Raw genomic sequence first — 13,994 nt, 5'->3', positions numbered from 1 at the left:
TAAACTACATGATTTTTCCATTCATTATCTGTTGAAAAATCAACATCAAAAAGAAAAATACCCTCAGAAGTATCAGAAATTATGAGTATCTGTTCCAGTCTTCTAAATAGCTGCCTGAAAAAAAGACAAAGAATATTTAATCTTACATGTGAAAAATAAGACATTCATACAGCTACCTTCTTTACCTGTTCCCAGAAATGCACATTACAGTGAAGACACATATACCTCTGAAAAAAAGTGAATGATAGACTGGGAAAAAGTACTGATATATTTCAGATACCCATGGCAACATCCCTGGTTTATTAATTAGTTGGTGAATATTTTACCAACTACCCAATAGTTGTTGAATGACTGCCTGAAACACACTGTGCCTCTGGAAGGGAATGTGTCATGCTTTGATCAGCTCTTCCCAGATCTGTAGTACATCTGCTACCTTGTAAAGTTTTTTAACAGAAGTGCCATGCAGTAAGAAATGAGGGCATGTATTTTAAATGGAGACAAATAACCTAATGCAAATGCATTGCAAAAGAAGAGATGCAAATACACATCCAATATAGCATTAGCCCAGTGAGGACAATGAGCTCAAAACTAAAATAATTGCAACTAATATAATATCTGTGGTTTATCAGAAGGAAATAGTCTGTATATAGTCCACAAGCTGTTTTAACACAGTACAAGTGTTATTTTACTGGGGTAGTCCCACACAAGGACACCATGAAAGACGTGGGAACCAAATGTCAAGTCACATGTAAAGGCTATCCAACAGACCAGCACTTCTGTGGTGCTCAGAATTATGTTTTGTAACATGGAGGAGACATGCTTTTCCTAAGAATAAGTTAAGAAATTTAAGATTCATATTTCCTTGTTTCCTTGTTCCTACAGGGATGAGAAATTTACAGACCACATGTGTAGGTACAGTGTTTAATGTAAAAACTCTAGTTCTGACTGAATCTCTCCATGGACCCATAATTCAATTAGGAAAATTTCAAATTGAGTTTCAGCTCAAACATGTGCCCTGTATGGAAACCTCAACATATTTTGTTGTTTGTCTCTTTTGGAATGGACATTAGATATTCATGAAACTCAACTCATGGATGGATAAGCATATGGCTGACTTCCTATATTAACACACAGCCTCTTGCTTCATTCTGTGACTCAAACAATGTGGAAGAAATAAAAAGAAAGTGAGCATTGAACAGCTAAACATTTCTTGGGCTTCTGGTACAGCAGTTTCATCTAGCCTTTTTTTTACAAGTTTGAAATAGAACTGGATGCTTTGTAAGAAGAAATATTAATTTCAGGAAACACACTGCCTAATTTCAAAGCTACTAATAAAAAGATTCCTTGTGGCATTTTAGAGATTCTTAAAAGTCAATCTAAAGCCAGAACACAATCTGCAGATATTTATGAGCAAATATTTCTGGTCTATCCTGTCTTTCAGAAAACATCAGAACTTTAAAAAAATTAATTTAACTTACCCATTCCAATGTTTTAAAAAGCTGTGATCATGATGCCTATGAACAGACTTTTGTATGTAGTCTTTCTGAACTTGTAAGGCTTCACAGTAAACTAGTTTTGTAAATGATTATTCTGTAAAAAATACAGCCTCCTTTGTTTTTATTTTTAACAGTCCTCTTTAATTTTAGAGACCACTTTTTTCTCAAACATTGAAGTGAGTCATACATAAAATTACTAATAAATTTCTCCTATGTTTGACCTTTGAGGCAAAAAGAGTCCTACAGGTTCCTTTCTGAGGCACCATGTGCCATTAAAATACCATTTTTACTGTAAGTTGTTCTTTAATTAAACAAATGGCCCAAATGAAAATAAAAAATAGGGCATACACCTTTCCTTATTTTGCAGAGTACTTGTTTATACTAAGGGCTCTATTGAAAACAGCAGGACCATTCCAGTGCAAAAAGCACATGAATTAGTACTGTTAAAAGTGGGCATTTACTACCTACAAGCTGTCAAATCTCTAGTTAACTTGGTAGGATTTCTCCTTCAGAATGCCCCATAGAGTGACATAGGAAAGAGTTGCTCTGTCAATACTCACACTTGGGAAGCGGCTTTAATCTCTTATACCAAGCCATAGGCTTTCTGCACTCAGTTCTAGCAGGTGCAGCTGCTTCCCACTGTGGTGCAGGAGGACTGCCATCTGTGCAAGTGCTGGTTATGCCTGCCTACAGAGATCACAGGGAGAGAAAACAGGAATACAGAAGGTCCTGGAGTGATAACTCTGAGCTTGTAAGCACAAAAATGTTTCAGATTGTCAAGGAGTATGAGATAATGATGTATGTAACTTGTATGCCAGTGCCAAACCAGCTTGTCTCTGTGACAGAGGAGAGAAAGGTCTGTTTATACTGTTTGCTTTCCTGAACTTACTCACTCAACTGCTGCTTGGTTTTTGTTCAGAATTTATATACCAGAACAAGTTAGGAATAGCTGTTGGTGTTTCAAACCAAAGAGTCCAAGTAGCTTAAAAAATAATTCCTTTGGAAACTTCTGTTAAACATTGGAATAATGAAATCATAAAATGGTTTGAGTAGGATGGAACCTTTAAAGATCATCTAGTCCAGTCTCTGTGTCTGAGTCAGGTTCATCTTTCACTAGATAAAGTTGCTCAAACACCTGACCAGCCTGAGCTTGAATATTTCCAGAGGTGAGGTATCCACAGCTTCTCTATGAAACCTGTTCTGCTCTCATAGTGGAGAATTTCTTCCTTGCATGTAATCTAAATCTACCCAGTTTTAGTTTAAAACATTCCCATTTGTCTATCAGTAGAGATCCTTAAAAAAAGTCCATGTCCAGCTCTGTTGTCGACCCCCTTTATCCTCTGGAAGGCTACTATAACTCCCTGGAGCCGTCTCTTCTCCAGGCTGAACAACCACACTCTAACATATCCATGTCTTTCTTGTGCTGAAAATCGAAGTGGGGTCTCATAAAAGGAACAGAATCACCTCCCTCCACCTGCTGGCCACATTTCCTTCTATGTGTAACAAGATTCATTTGGGTTTTTGGACCACAAGTGTACAGTGCTGACACATGTCCAATATTTTATCCACCAGTACCATCAAGTCCTCCTTTGCAGTGCTGGTCTTAATCTACTAAAGCCTCAATTTGTATCCATGTTTGGGATTGCCCCAACCCAGGTGCAGAACCTTGCACATGGCCTTGTTGAACTTCATGCGGTTCGCACAAGCCCACCTCTCCAGCCCATCCAGGTCCCTTCAGATGGCATTCCTGCCCTCCAGTGTTGTAAACCACACCACATATCTAGGTGTCATTCACAAGCTTGTAGATGGTACACTAACTCCCTGTGTCATTAGTAAATAGGGAGTGAAACAAACAGTCAAAAAAACCCCCGCTGCATTTCAATGCTTACAAATCTGAATTTACACCTTATCTATCATATGTGCTTTGTTGCAGTATTCTATGGGGAATGAAGTCATATAAAATTTATGTCAATTTTAGTTTAGTATATTTTTTAGTTAGTTTATATGTGTTTTCTTGTGTAGTGTTTAGCAGGAGCTCTTCAGTAACTGTAGATGTAATTCTTTCAAACACTCTACTTAAAATAACTGTCTTTACAATTTTTTTTAATTTATGTTTTCAGAAATATAGATGCATTTCATTAAGAAAGAAGTATCATAAGACCAGAGGGATAGGCACATTGCAATAAGAAATATTCTTTAGCAAATTAACTCCTCTGAAAAAATTTATTTGTAAAATTGTTAACTTTTGCAGTTGCATAGTCCCACTCTTCAGATTATGCATATTTTTAGAAGTTTGGGTTATAATTATTTTAAGATAATTTTGTTTTATTGGTAATTAAACAAGCTATTTGTATATAAAATATTAATAATAAAAACCGGGTTGCTTTCTGTCAAAAATAAACTAATTTTCCTATGAAATGTAAAAGGTTACTATGTAAAAACAGGCCATGTTTTTAGTGGGGAGTATTTAAGCTTCGCTCTAGATATCAATTAAAAATTGATTTAAAATTTTATCTAAATACTATTACACAAATAAAATCCAAAAACTCATGTAGTTTTACGCGTCCTTTACTAGATGTGTGTAAGAGCAGTAAGACTGGAGAGTAAACTTTCAGCCTTGTGGTGGTTGTGCAGAAGAGGAGAGGTAGTACTAACCCATGTAGCTGTATCAACAAGTGGTTATTGTGGTTATTATCTATGAGCAGAAGATGTTAGAGAAGCAATAGAGAATTTAAATAACAGAAAGAGTAACCATTTTGAGAGAGAAAACCAGTGAAAAAAGTGTGCCTTGCATCTCACATAAAGCAATCAGAAGGAAATATTTCTAACTAGTCTAGTCTTCTTCTGCTGTTCTCTTGCACTTCAGTAACAGTCAACGTGTTCTCTCAGTTTTTGTAAGCAATCAGGCGACAAAAGGAGCAAGCAACCCTCTAACCCGACAGTACTACTGCTCAAACACGATGGATTCACACAGACTCTAAAATCAAGTGCATAGCAGAAGTTTGAGAAATCTCTGCTCAACAACTGATTATTTTTCCCCCTTGGATATAATTAGAATGTGCTGTTGCAAGGTATGATTGCTAACAACTTGTCTGTCTAAAAAACAAAGTGATTTCAGTTTTTTACCTGATTAACCAAACCTTTTAATCCTGTGAATTCACTGATAAATCATGGTATGATTGGTAAGTCATGTTTTTTCTTACTCAGACTCAGTTTACCAGGCCTGATTTACTAGGGAATGATGAGTTTCATCTGACAAAGAGAAAAACCATCTTGGGTCAGGGACTTGCCAGGCTAGTGCAGGGGGCTTTAAAATAGATTAGTCAGGGGAGGGAGGCACCTATCCCTCCCAGTCTTGACATTCAGGTGTCAACATCTCAAATGGATGCCAATAGCAGTGCAAAGGCATTCCAGATACTCCATCTAGTGAGTCAGCTTCACCTGGGTTCTGGCTAAGATGCCTCTACACAAATGCATGCAGTATGCCAAAAAAACAAGAGGAACTATAGAGGTGCGCAGGCCTGTGTGGATATGATACTTTGAGCATCATGGAGATTTGGTGGGATGGCTCCTATGACTGGAGTTTTAAAATGGAAGATTTTAGACATTTTAGGAAAGACAGGCAAGGGACATGAGAAGGAGATGTAGTCATTATGTCAGTAACCAGCTGGAGAGTATGGAAATATGACTGGGGAAGGATGAGGATCCAGCCAAGAGCTTGTAGGTGAAGACTAGAGGGAGGATAGGGACAGGGGATGTTATAGTCGGCGTCTGCTACAGGCCAGCCAGTCAGGATGATGGTGTGGATGAAACCCTCTATAGGCAGACAGAAGTGGCCTCATACTTTCAAGCCCTGGTCTTCATAGGGGATTTCAACTCCCCTGATATCTGTTGAAGGGACAGCACAGCAGGACATAATCCCCGAGGTTCCTCACATGTGTCAACAACAATTTCTCTACACAAGCAATTGAGGAGCCAACAAGAACGTGCCATACTGGACCTTGTGCTCACCAAGAAGGAGCTGGTAGGGAATGGAGTGCTCTAAGGCAGCCTTGGCTGCAGTGATCATAAAATTGCGGGGGTTCAAGAACCTCAAGGCAGCGACAAGAGTACACAGTAAGCTCACTTCCCTGGCAGACTTTGGCCTCTTCAAGGACCTGCTCAGTACAGTCACATGGGATAGAGCCCTGGATGGCGAAGGGGCCCAAGGATGCTGGTTGAATTTCAAGGATCACCTCTTCCAAGCTCAGGAACAATGCATGCAACAAGGAAGAAATCAGGCCAAAATGCTAGGAGGCCATTACGGATAGATAAGGAGCTGCTGAGTAAATCTAGAGTGAAAAAAGAAGCCTTCAGGAAGTGGAAACAAGGACAGATGACCTGGGAAAAAGACAGGGGAATTGCACAGGAAGTTAGGGAAGCCAAGGCCCAGATAGGATTGAGTCTGGCCATGGATATTGAGGATAACAGAAAGGGTTTCTATAGATATATTGAAAGCAAAAGAAAGCCTAGGGATAACTTGGACTCTCTCTCATAGGAAACAAGACACCTGGCTACACTGAACAAAGAGAAGGCTGAGGTTCTTGACAGCTTCTACACCTCATTCTTCAACAAGTGCCCCAGCCATACCACCCTGGTCATAAAAGGCAAATGCAGGGACTGAGAGAATGAGCACCTTGAGGCAACTGCAGGAGAGGATCAGGTTCAAGATCATCTAAGGAGCCTGAATGTGCTCAAGTCCATGGGACCCGAGTAGATTGATCTGTGAGCTCTGAGGGAACTGTCAGATGAAGTTATTAAGCTGCTATCTATCATATTTGAAAAGTCATGGCAGTGAGATGAAGTCCCTAATGACTGGAAATCGGGAACTATAACCCTCATTTTTAGAAAGGGAAAAGAAGAAAACTATAGGAGAACTATAGTCTAGTCAGTCTCGTCTCTGTGCCATGCAAGATTGTGGAGCATTGTTGAGCCCCTGGGCAATGAGACAACAGCAGCCTCAGCCCTGTAATAGCTTCCTGGCCTTCCTAACCAACACACTCACATCCCTTGTAGGCAAGAGAAGTGCTTGAACTATGTGCAAGCTGTGCTGGTGAGCAGGCAGAAGAAATATATGCCCTTTGTTTCCAATTTCTTTCCACTTTCATTTCTCTTCTTTTGGAAATAGTTTAAAGTAGATTGGGGTGGGGTTTTTTTTTGTTTTTCACCAAAGTGCCCAATGGCATTATTAATTCTGTGGAATCAAATTGTTTAATTGTGTGGAATTAAAAAAGGGACAGTTACATCCCTCAATGGTCATTAAGACAAATAATTGTTAATTGGTAGTTTCTCACTTCTTATTTCTATATATACCAGCATTTATTTTTTTAAAAATAAAATTACCTGGCAATCATTATGAAGTGTTCCTTTGTATACCATACCATTATGAGAAATCTTTCATGCATAAATAAGGCAGCCTTGTTTACTCTAGTTTAATCCTTTCTGAGGAGGTGAACCTCCATCACTCTTACAGATTAAGTTACTGTGAAGGAAAACCTACTTTGCTCTTGAGTGAATGCATATGCAGGGCTGATTAATGTGCTTTAACAGTGATGTAACTCCTGTAGCTGCTTTGTTTTAACTTTTCTGAGTATATTAACATGGCCTAAATTTAAGGCTTTCAGTATTTTTGTGTGAATAATATATCCAAAACAGAGGAAAGGGAATTTCATTGCCAGTGCGGGGACTTGGACTTTGAGAATATTCAAATATATTTGGCCCTGGAAACAGTTCAGGTTTATGACAGAAATTCTGGCACTGTATATCTTATAATTTCTCTCTTTAATACCATTGTGATTTAATGGCTGTAGCATGAATTCAAATCTCTTTTCTGTTCTCATTCCCTGTGACTGACTGTGCTATCTCCTCATAAAAGCCTTCTTGTCCTTTACTTTCCAGAAACATGAGCAGAACATAAGAGGGAAAACAAGTTTATTGTATCAGTTGGGTAATTTGACTCCATATCACAGACCAAGATGCTGCTCTAATTTCTTTTAGATGTTGCACAATGAGAGTATGTGTTGGTGCTGCCCCACAATACTCGTAGTACAAGTAGTATGAGAAGCAGATATAGATGGACATAGATGGGAGAAGTGAAGAGATAATATTGGTCAGTTCACCAGCTAAAATAAAATGAACCAGCTCTTGAGTTTCAATGCCATGTTTTAGAATAGTAGAGCTCTGTGTGTGTGTGCATGTGGGGGCATCACTCTCCTCAGCATTGCCACCCGTGAGAACAGACCACGGAAGGAGCAGACTTGCAGTGCCAGTTGCACTTTGGGTATGGACATCCTCTGCTCCTCCACTGGCTGTTTCCTACCATTGTCATTGTTTTAGTCACTGTTTTTCAAGTTTGGTCACCAGCATTTCAGCCTACTTTCAAACAAAGTGCAGCAGTTACTATGACTGCAATATTTAAAATTATGTTAATGGTGTTAAAAATGATGAGATTTTTCATTCATAAAAGGCAGAACTTCTACTCAAAGCATTTTCATATCTGTGCCATGTCCAGACATAAGAGTTATACTTTGCATCTTTTAAGAATATTGTATTTTAAAAGTTGGGAATTTTGTACAAAAAAAGAAAGTGTAACAATACTCATATTACCTAACCTATTCCATTAGCTCTAAAATGTATACATGTAGTTAACAACAGTATAAAAAATTTCACAAGCATAACTCAGTCTCTCAGCATACAATAATTACATATTTTACCTAGGTTTTCAATGGTGTGTTTAGTTCTGTATTGTGGGTACTTTTATGGACTTCACATTTTTGTACCCGTGTTTTGAATTAAATGCCGAGGACTAAGCATTCTTTAAATGTTTAAAGGAATAGCAAGGATCTCATGCTGACCTGGTAAGGTACCCATATGTAAAATAACTTCGTTCTTAAGTGAATGATTATGCAGGAACCTGTTTCCTATTCTCTGTGTTTCACTAATAGAGAGGTTTTGATGTCAAGGTTGTAATGGTTGCTGTGTTGGCTGTTAAGACATATTTGTCACAAACACAGAACATTTCTGGTTTGTATTTATATAGATGTTCCTCATTGTGAAAGACCTTGATAAAGAGATGACATTGTATTACCTTAAAGGCCTAACCCCCTCCCCCCACCATGGAGTTTTTTTTTGCAAGTGGATATTGTTGGTGCTGCTAAAAATATTATTGTTACTGTATGTGTGGTAAGACTGTGGAAAAAATATGGACATCCATATTGAATAAGGAAATAGAAAAGCAAAAGCAATGAAAATGTAAGATGTGTACAATAGATGAGACATAAAATGTCAGAGAGGCTACCAGAAGCTGTTATTATAAAGCAACATCCTTACTTCCCCTCCCACTCTATTCTGATAGTATTGAATTAAAACTGGGAAACTACAAGACACACTGGATTGTAACAATTGTAATTGTTTTTTCCCCTCTGTCTCTTTTTGAACTGTACAAGTATTGATGTGAATTTAGGTCATAAAGAAAAACAGCCATAAAGCAAAATGTATGAAACACACTGATGCACATCTAAGTGCTTTTGAAAATCTTTAAGAAATTTAGATAACTTTTTAATTTCCAGAAAGACCAACCTTAGGGCCATCTAACAAGGATGTCAATAAAGAATTAAGAGAATAAGTAGATCTTTCAGGGCAAATATGCAGGTCACTTTATTCTGGTGCTCTGTTAATGCACTTTACCCATCAATTGACTGGTTCATTTTTATGATAGCAGAGACATAAATCAGTAAAATTACTTAATACTGAATTTTTATTTTAAGAAGCCTTTTTTTATGTTTAAACAGCATGAGAAAGGAATAACTATGTTTTTCCTTGAACCAGGGCCATCTTGAGCAATGTTGTCGTAATGCATGCTCCAAGAAGTGCCCAGTGGAGACACTGTCCCAAGGAATAACATGACAGTGTAGAGGCTTTGTTTGTAGACCAAACTCATTGAACTTTGGATGAGTTGGTTTTGAGCTGGGATATGCTACTTATCTGCTATGGTGGACAAGGGGTGTAAACAACGGGTTGAAATTAAATTATAGAAGCAGAGTCTGAGTCAGGATTTGCCATTTTCTGTAACATATTACAGCTGTTGAGACTTGCTATAAAGAATGGAAAACAGTGGATTAGGCCTGCTTTTCTAGCATTGCTTTTTTATCTAAAGAGTGAAGCTTTGTTGAGGTGAATGGGCCTACATAATGTTTAATCCAATTTACAATTAGCAGACTAAGTTTTACACTATGTAAAGTATACCTAGTCTATATATCATGGGATGGTTTATTACTATTTTCATAAATTATTTGACATTTCTAGTCTGGGTGTTGGAGATAAATGAAGTGTGTTCCTGCAGCTGATTCTGTGTTTCTACCAACAGAAGGAATCTAAACAGTTGAAAGGATCACAGCTCTCTTGAGTTTTGTGATTTACTCCAGAATTTTTATTCTCTCAATCACAATGGTACCTGCACTAATTTCAATTATCTCCCTCAATCAACACTGACTATCAGGGATTGTTAAAGCAGATAAAACTTTTGGACATGAAAACCTCGCTTATACTGATGAAAGCTGGACACTTACCAGAGCCAGGCAGTACAGTGCAGAGAATACTGGCTTGACTTTGTGGATTCTAGCTCCTCACAGGGAGCTACTATAAGACCACATCACAGAGCTACTGCACCTAAGCTATTAACCCCTCTTTCAATATTTTGTAAATCTCATGCAAGGTTTATCTGTTTGGTTGTGGAACTTTAGCAGTTCAAAACCAATCTGGCTGAGGAGATCCTAGCTGCGAAGAAAATAAATTGTTCATTATGCTCCTAGAGTACTCACTGAGCACTCTATGAATGAGGTGCTTTGCCTCATCTGCCAGGTAGCCATCAAAAGTGTCTGAGAATTCTCTACAACAGTTGACAGCACCAGACTGATGCCTATTTTTCTGAATCTTTTCCATTATTTTTACAACTAGCACTTCGTTGATAATATTTCAGGATTTACTGGAGTTAGTACTTTGGGTTACATTTGTGCTATGAAAGAGAGTAATGAGAATGTGAAGATATCTTCTCTACTAATTTATCTGTGTCTTTTTCCTCCTTTAAAGTATTTTGTTTGCAGACATTGTGGGGTTCACAAGTTTGGCATCACAGTGTACTGCCCAAGAGCTGGTGAAGCTGCTGAATGAACTTTTTGGAAAATTTGATGAATTAGCTACAGTAAGTACAACTCTCTTATTTTAATTTAATAAATATTTCTTTCTGAAAAATGATGCATGAGTTATATATGTTAGAAATTTGTAATAGACTTATTTAGCCCCACATGTCATGATTTTCTAAAGCTTTAATCTTTTATTAATATTTTAGAAAAAAAACCTACTTTTTTTTTAATTGTTTAGGAAAAATGTGTATGTGTTACTTTTAAATATACTTTTCTTCCCCCTCATACAGTTCATCAGTGTTCTTAACTGGTCTTGTTTGTACAAAATAGAGGGATTTTTTCAATTTCTATGTCTTTATTCTTCATCAAAAAATAATCAGAACAATGGAAAATATTAATATTGGCAGTATGGCATAATTTTTTCTGTGATAATAGGAAGCTAGAGAGTAAAATTAATTCTTCACAGAGAGCACCCCTTAAAGCAGAAATGATGGTAGCTTTTCAGCGAGATTATGGTAGGCAAAATAGGATCCATACCATAAATTGATGTGCATGTTTTGGTTTTTGCACTTATATTGTGCTAGATTTCCCAAGGAAGAGAAAATGAGAGACAAGTTCCTTGCCTATAACTCCAGGCAGCCTAATTTAACAAAGAATCATTTGATGCGAAATGAGAGGAATTGCTGTGCTAGAAAAAGTCATACATCTTGTTTCAAATTGCATTTAATAAGATGCTGAAAATGTGTTTTCCCCTCTGAATAAAGCAGAACTTCATCAAATCTGTCTTATTTGCCAGCTGTCCTTGAAACCTTCATTGCTGAGAAGTAACTCTTCCACATCAATTATGCTCTACTGTCTAGCTATTTTGTCTTCAGACTCTGTGCAGCAGCCTAAAGAAAGTATTTGTTTTGGCCCTCAACATAAATAGCATCCACGTTTTTCAGTCCAAACTCACTTCTCCTTGATGCAGTCTTCCACACGAGAGATCTAAAGCATGTGATCATTTTGCATCTAAATCTCCCTCTTGATAAACAGCTCTCAAGGATCCCAAGGACAAAGAAACCTTCTGCTCTACAAGGTGCTAGGGTTGAGAAAGACCCTCTTCGTCAAATGGGTTATCCTTTGATGGAGTAGTGCTATGTTCTGATTTGCACTAAATGTTCAAGTCATAACAAAAAAAAAAAAAAATTTGTGTGTTCCCTTTTTTCCAAGAACAGCAGAAGATTAACTTAGATGCTCAGTAGAGATGCAATTAAATTCTAGGGGTAATTTGCGTAGCCAATTCATTGCCGCAACTACTGGCAGTGTATTATAGAGAGCACAGGTCCTCAGCCCAGAGTACTTCATAGATTATGCCTCAGAAATAAAAAAGGACTTCCATTTAGATAGTAATTTGTGAGATCTTAAATGGTTTAAGAAGTTCAAACATCCTCCTTACTTTGATTTCCTTTTCATTTTATTACTGAATTTCATCCATTATATGCCAACCAGTCATTTAATAAGCTTTTTTAAAAGTTATAATGCTGTCATTTGTGGAGTCTTTATAGCCATGAAATACAGAGCCATGTAATAAAAGGGAAGTACTGTAAAGAACACAACATCACATGTGTGCACACAGAAGTACATAAGCCTATGATGTGTCATGGCACTGAAGCCCAGGACATGGCTGCCCTACCATGCTTGCTGTCTTAGCACTGGCCATGTGCTGCCAACTGAAGGTGTCAGTGACACCTGAAGGCAGGTATCAGGCACATGCCAGCTTTTGGTGCAAGGTCAGTTCTTCATCATGGAAGAAGCAGCTTGGAGACAGCAGAAGAGAAAAAAAAATTAGTTTTTCTATTCATCCTGAAAGGATTCTTTTTCAAATTAAAAAAAACCCCACCATGTTTTCTTTCAGCTATGTGAGGAAGATTTGCTATTTAGGGGTACTTCTAGTTCAGACTGTACTTCACTGAGGTATGACTAAGGACAGATGTACAAGCTTTCCTTAGCGTCTGGTGATGTTATTTAGGGACACTTCTAATTGTGCCTTCTGCAGTCAAGGAAATGTGCTGAGGAATACAAGTTTTCAGAAGGATTCTGATCTCTTGGTTAAAGCAGCTTCTAGCTTCTTCATAATTAGGTCAAAACAGAGAACTGAGGTGATTTTAAAACAGTGCTGTGCTTGAGTATTTAGAATGATTAAGGAGGAAACTGCAGAGACTTTTAAAGAATGTGTAACACTGTCAGGTAGGTCACTGTGATTACTAAAGTGCAATCTGTGAGTGTGCCTGTTGTGTGCTGCTGTTTCTTAGGAAGCAATATCAACTGGAAGGTGCAGTTTATGACTACCTTTCTTGAAACAATTGCCCTGTCTTAAAAATATAATGCTTTACAGGAATCCCTGTAATCACTGTAGTAAGTGTAATAAGTATAAGGCAGCATGTGTTTGCTGGGAGCCTCAAGATGAATCTTGGCATTTGGGCACATTGACACATTATAGAAATAGTAAGTATTTGCTTTTTGACAGTATAGTTCTGCTAAAATTTGTCCTTAACACATCTAGAAGCTGGTTTATGGAGAATGGGATTATATTTGTTGAAGTGTTTAAGGCTCATGCTCACCAGAAGGCCCTGTGGGAAAGGCACAGCCACAGGCTGGATGGTTGGAAGTCGGGTGGGAGGTGAGAGGCAGTTGGGAGTGAGGAGAGAATCAGGTGAGTGACAACTGGAAGTGAGATTGTGATTGGCTGGAAGGACATGTGGACAGCGTATGAGCGAGGAGTTGATTGGGTGATAGGATGTGGGCGGACACCAGCACTGCAGCTGAGCCAGCCAATGGGTGCCCTTCTCCTGTTGTGTTCTTTTAGGCCTTGGTTTGGTCTCAGTTTTGTCTGATGGAGATTAAAGGTATAAAAAGAGACGATGTCTTCAATAAAGTGATCTTTGGATGCACAAGGGGGTCCATGTCGCTTTGTTCCATATTGCTACACTGATTTATGTTTTTTATATTAGTTATTTCTTTCCATCTGCTGCTTCTTTGGATGATTTTTGGTTTGTGGTGGTTTGGATTGTTTTTGCTTGTTTGTTTGTTTGTTGGGATTTTTTTGGCAAGGCACATAGTTTTGCTCTCTTTGAAATGCTACACCTTTTCTTTTAAATCACAATAGTTTCAGATTTAGTTAGAACTCATGACAGGGAGTTCTGAAAGCAAACCTTAGGTTTCAATATAAAGTAATTTAATTCCTTTGAAAATTTACTTCAGCATTCTGTTAGTAGAAAGGGGGAAAAAATCCTGATCTTACTACTCCTTCCTGGAATTCATTTGTTCTTTTGTCATG

General features: G+C 37.9%; 1 protein-coding gene across 1 annotated transcript in view; it reads left to right on the top strand.

The window, feature by feature from the left end:
- ADCY1 (adenylate cyclase 1) overlaps window positions 1-13,994 on the top strand; it is a 156,434-nt gene that overhangs the window by 72,274 nt on the left and 70,166 nt on the right. Inside the window, 1 exon segment of the mRNA XM_066323149.1 lies at window positions 10,623-10,734. Within this exon segment, the coding sequence (XP_066179246.1) occupies window positions 10,623-10,734 (112 nt within the window).

The sequence above is a fragment of the Sylvia atricapilla genome, chromosome 1 (genome assembly GCF_009819655.1).
Source record: "Sylvia atricapilla isolate bSylAtr1 chromosome 1, bSylAtr1.pri, whole genome shotgun sequence".
In the NCBI taxonomy this organism is placed as follows: Eukaryota; Metazoa; Chordata; class Aves; order Passeriformes; family Sylviidae; genus Sylvia; species Sylvia atricapilla.
The sequence above is the reverse complement of the archived record's forward strand: the minus strand, read 5'-3'. Positions and strand labels throughout refer to the sequence as shown.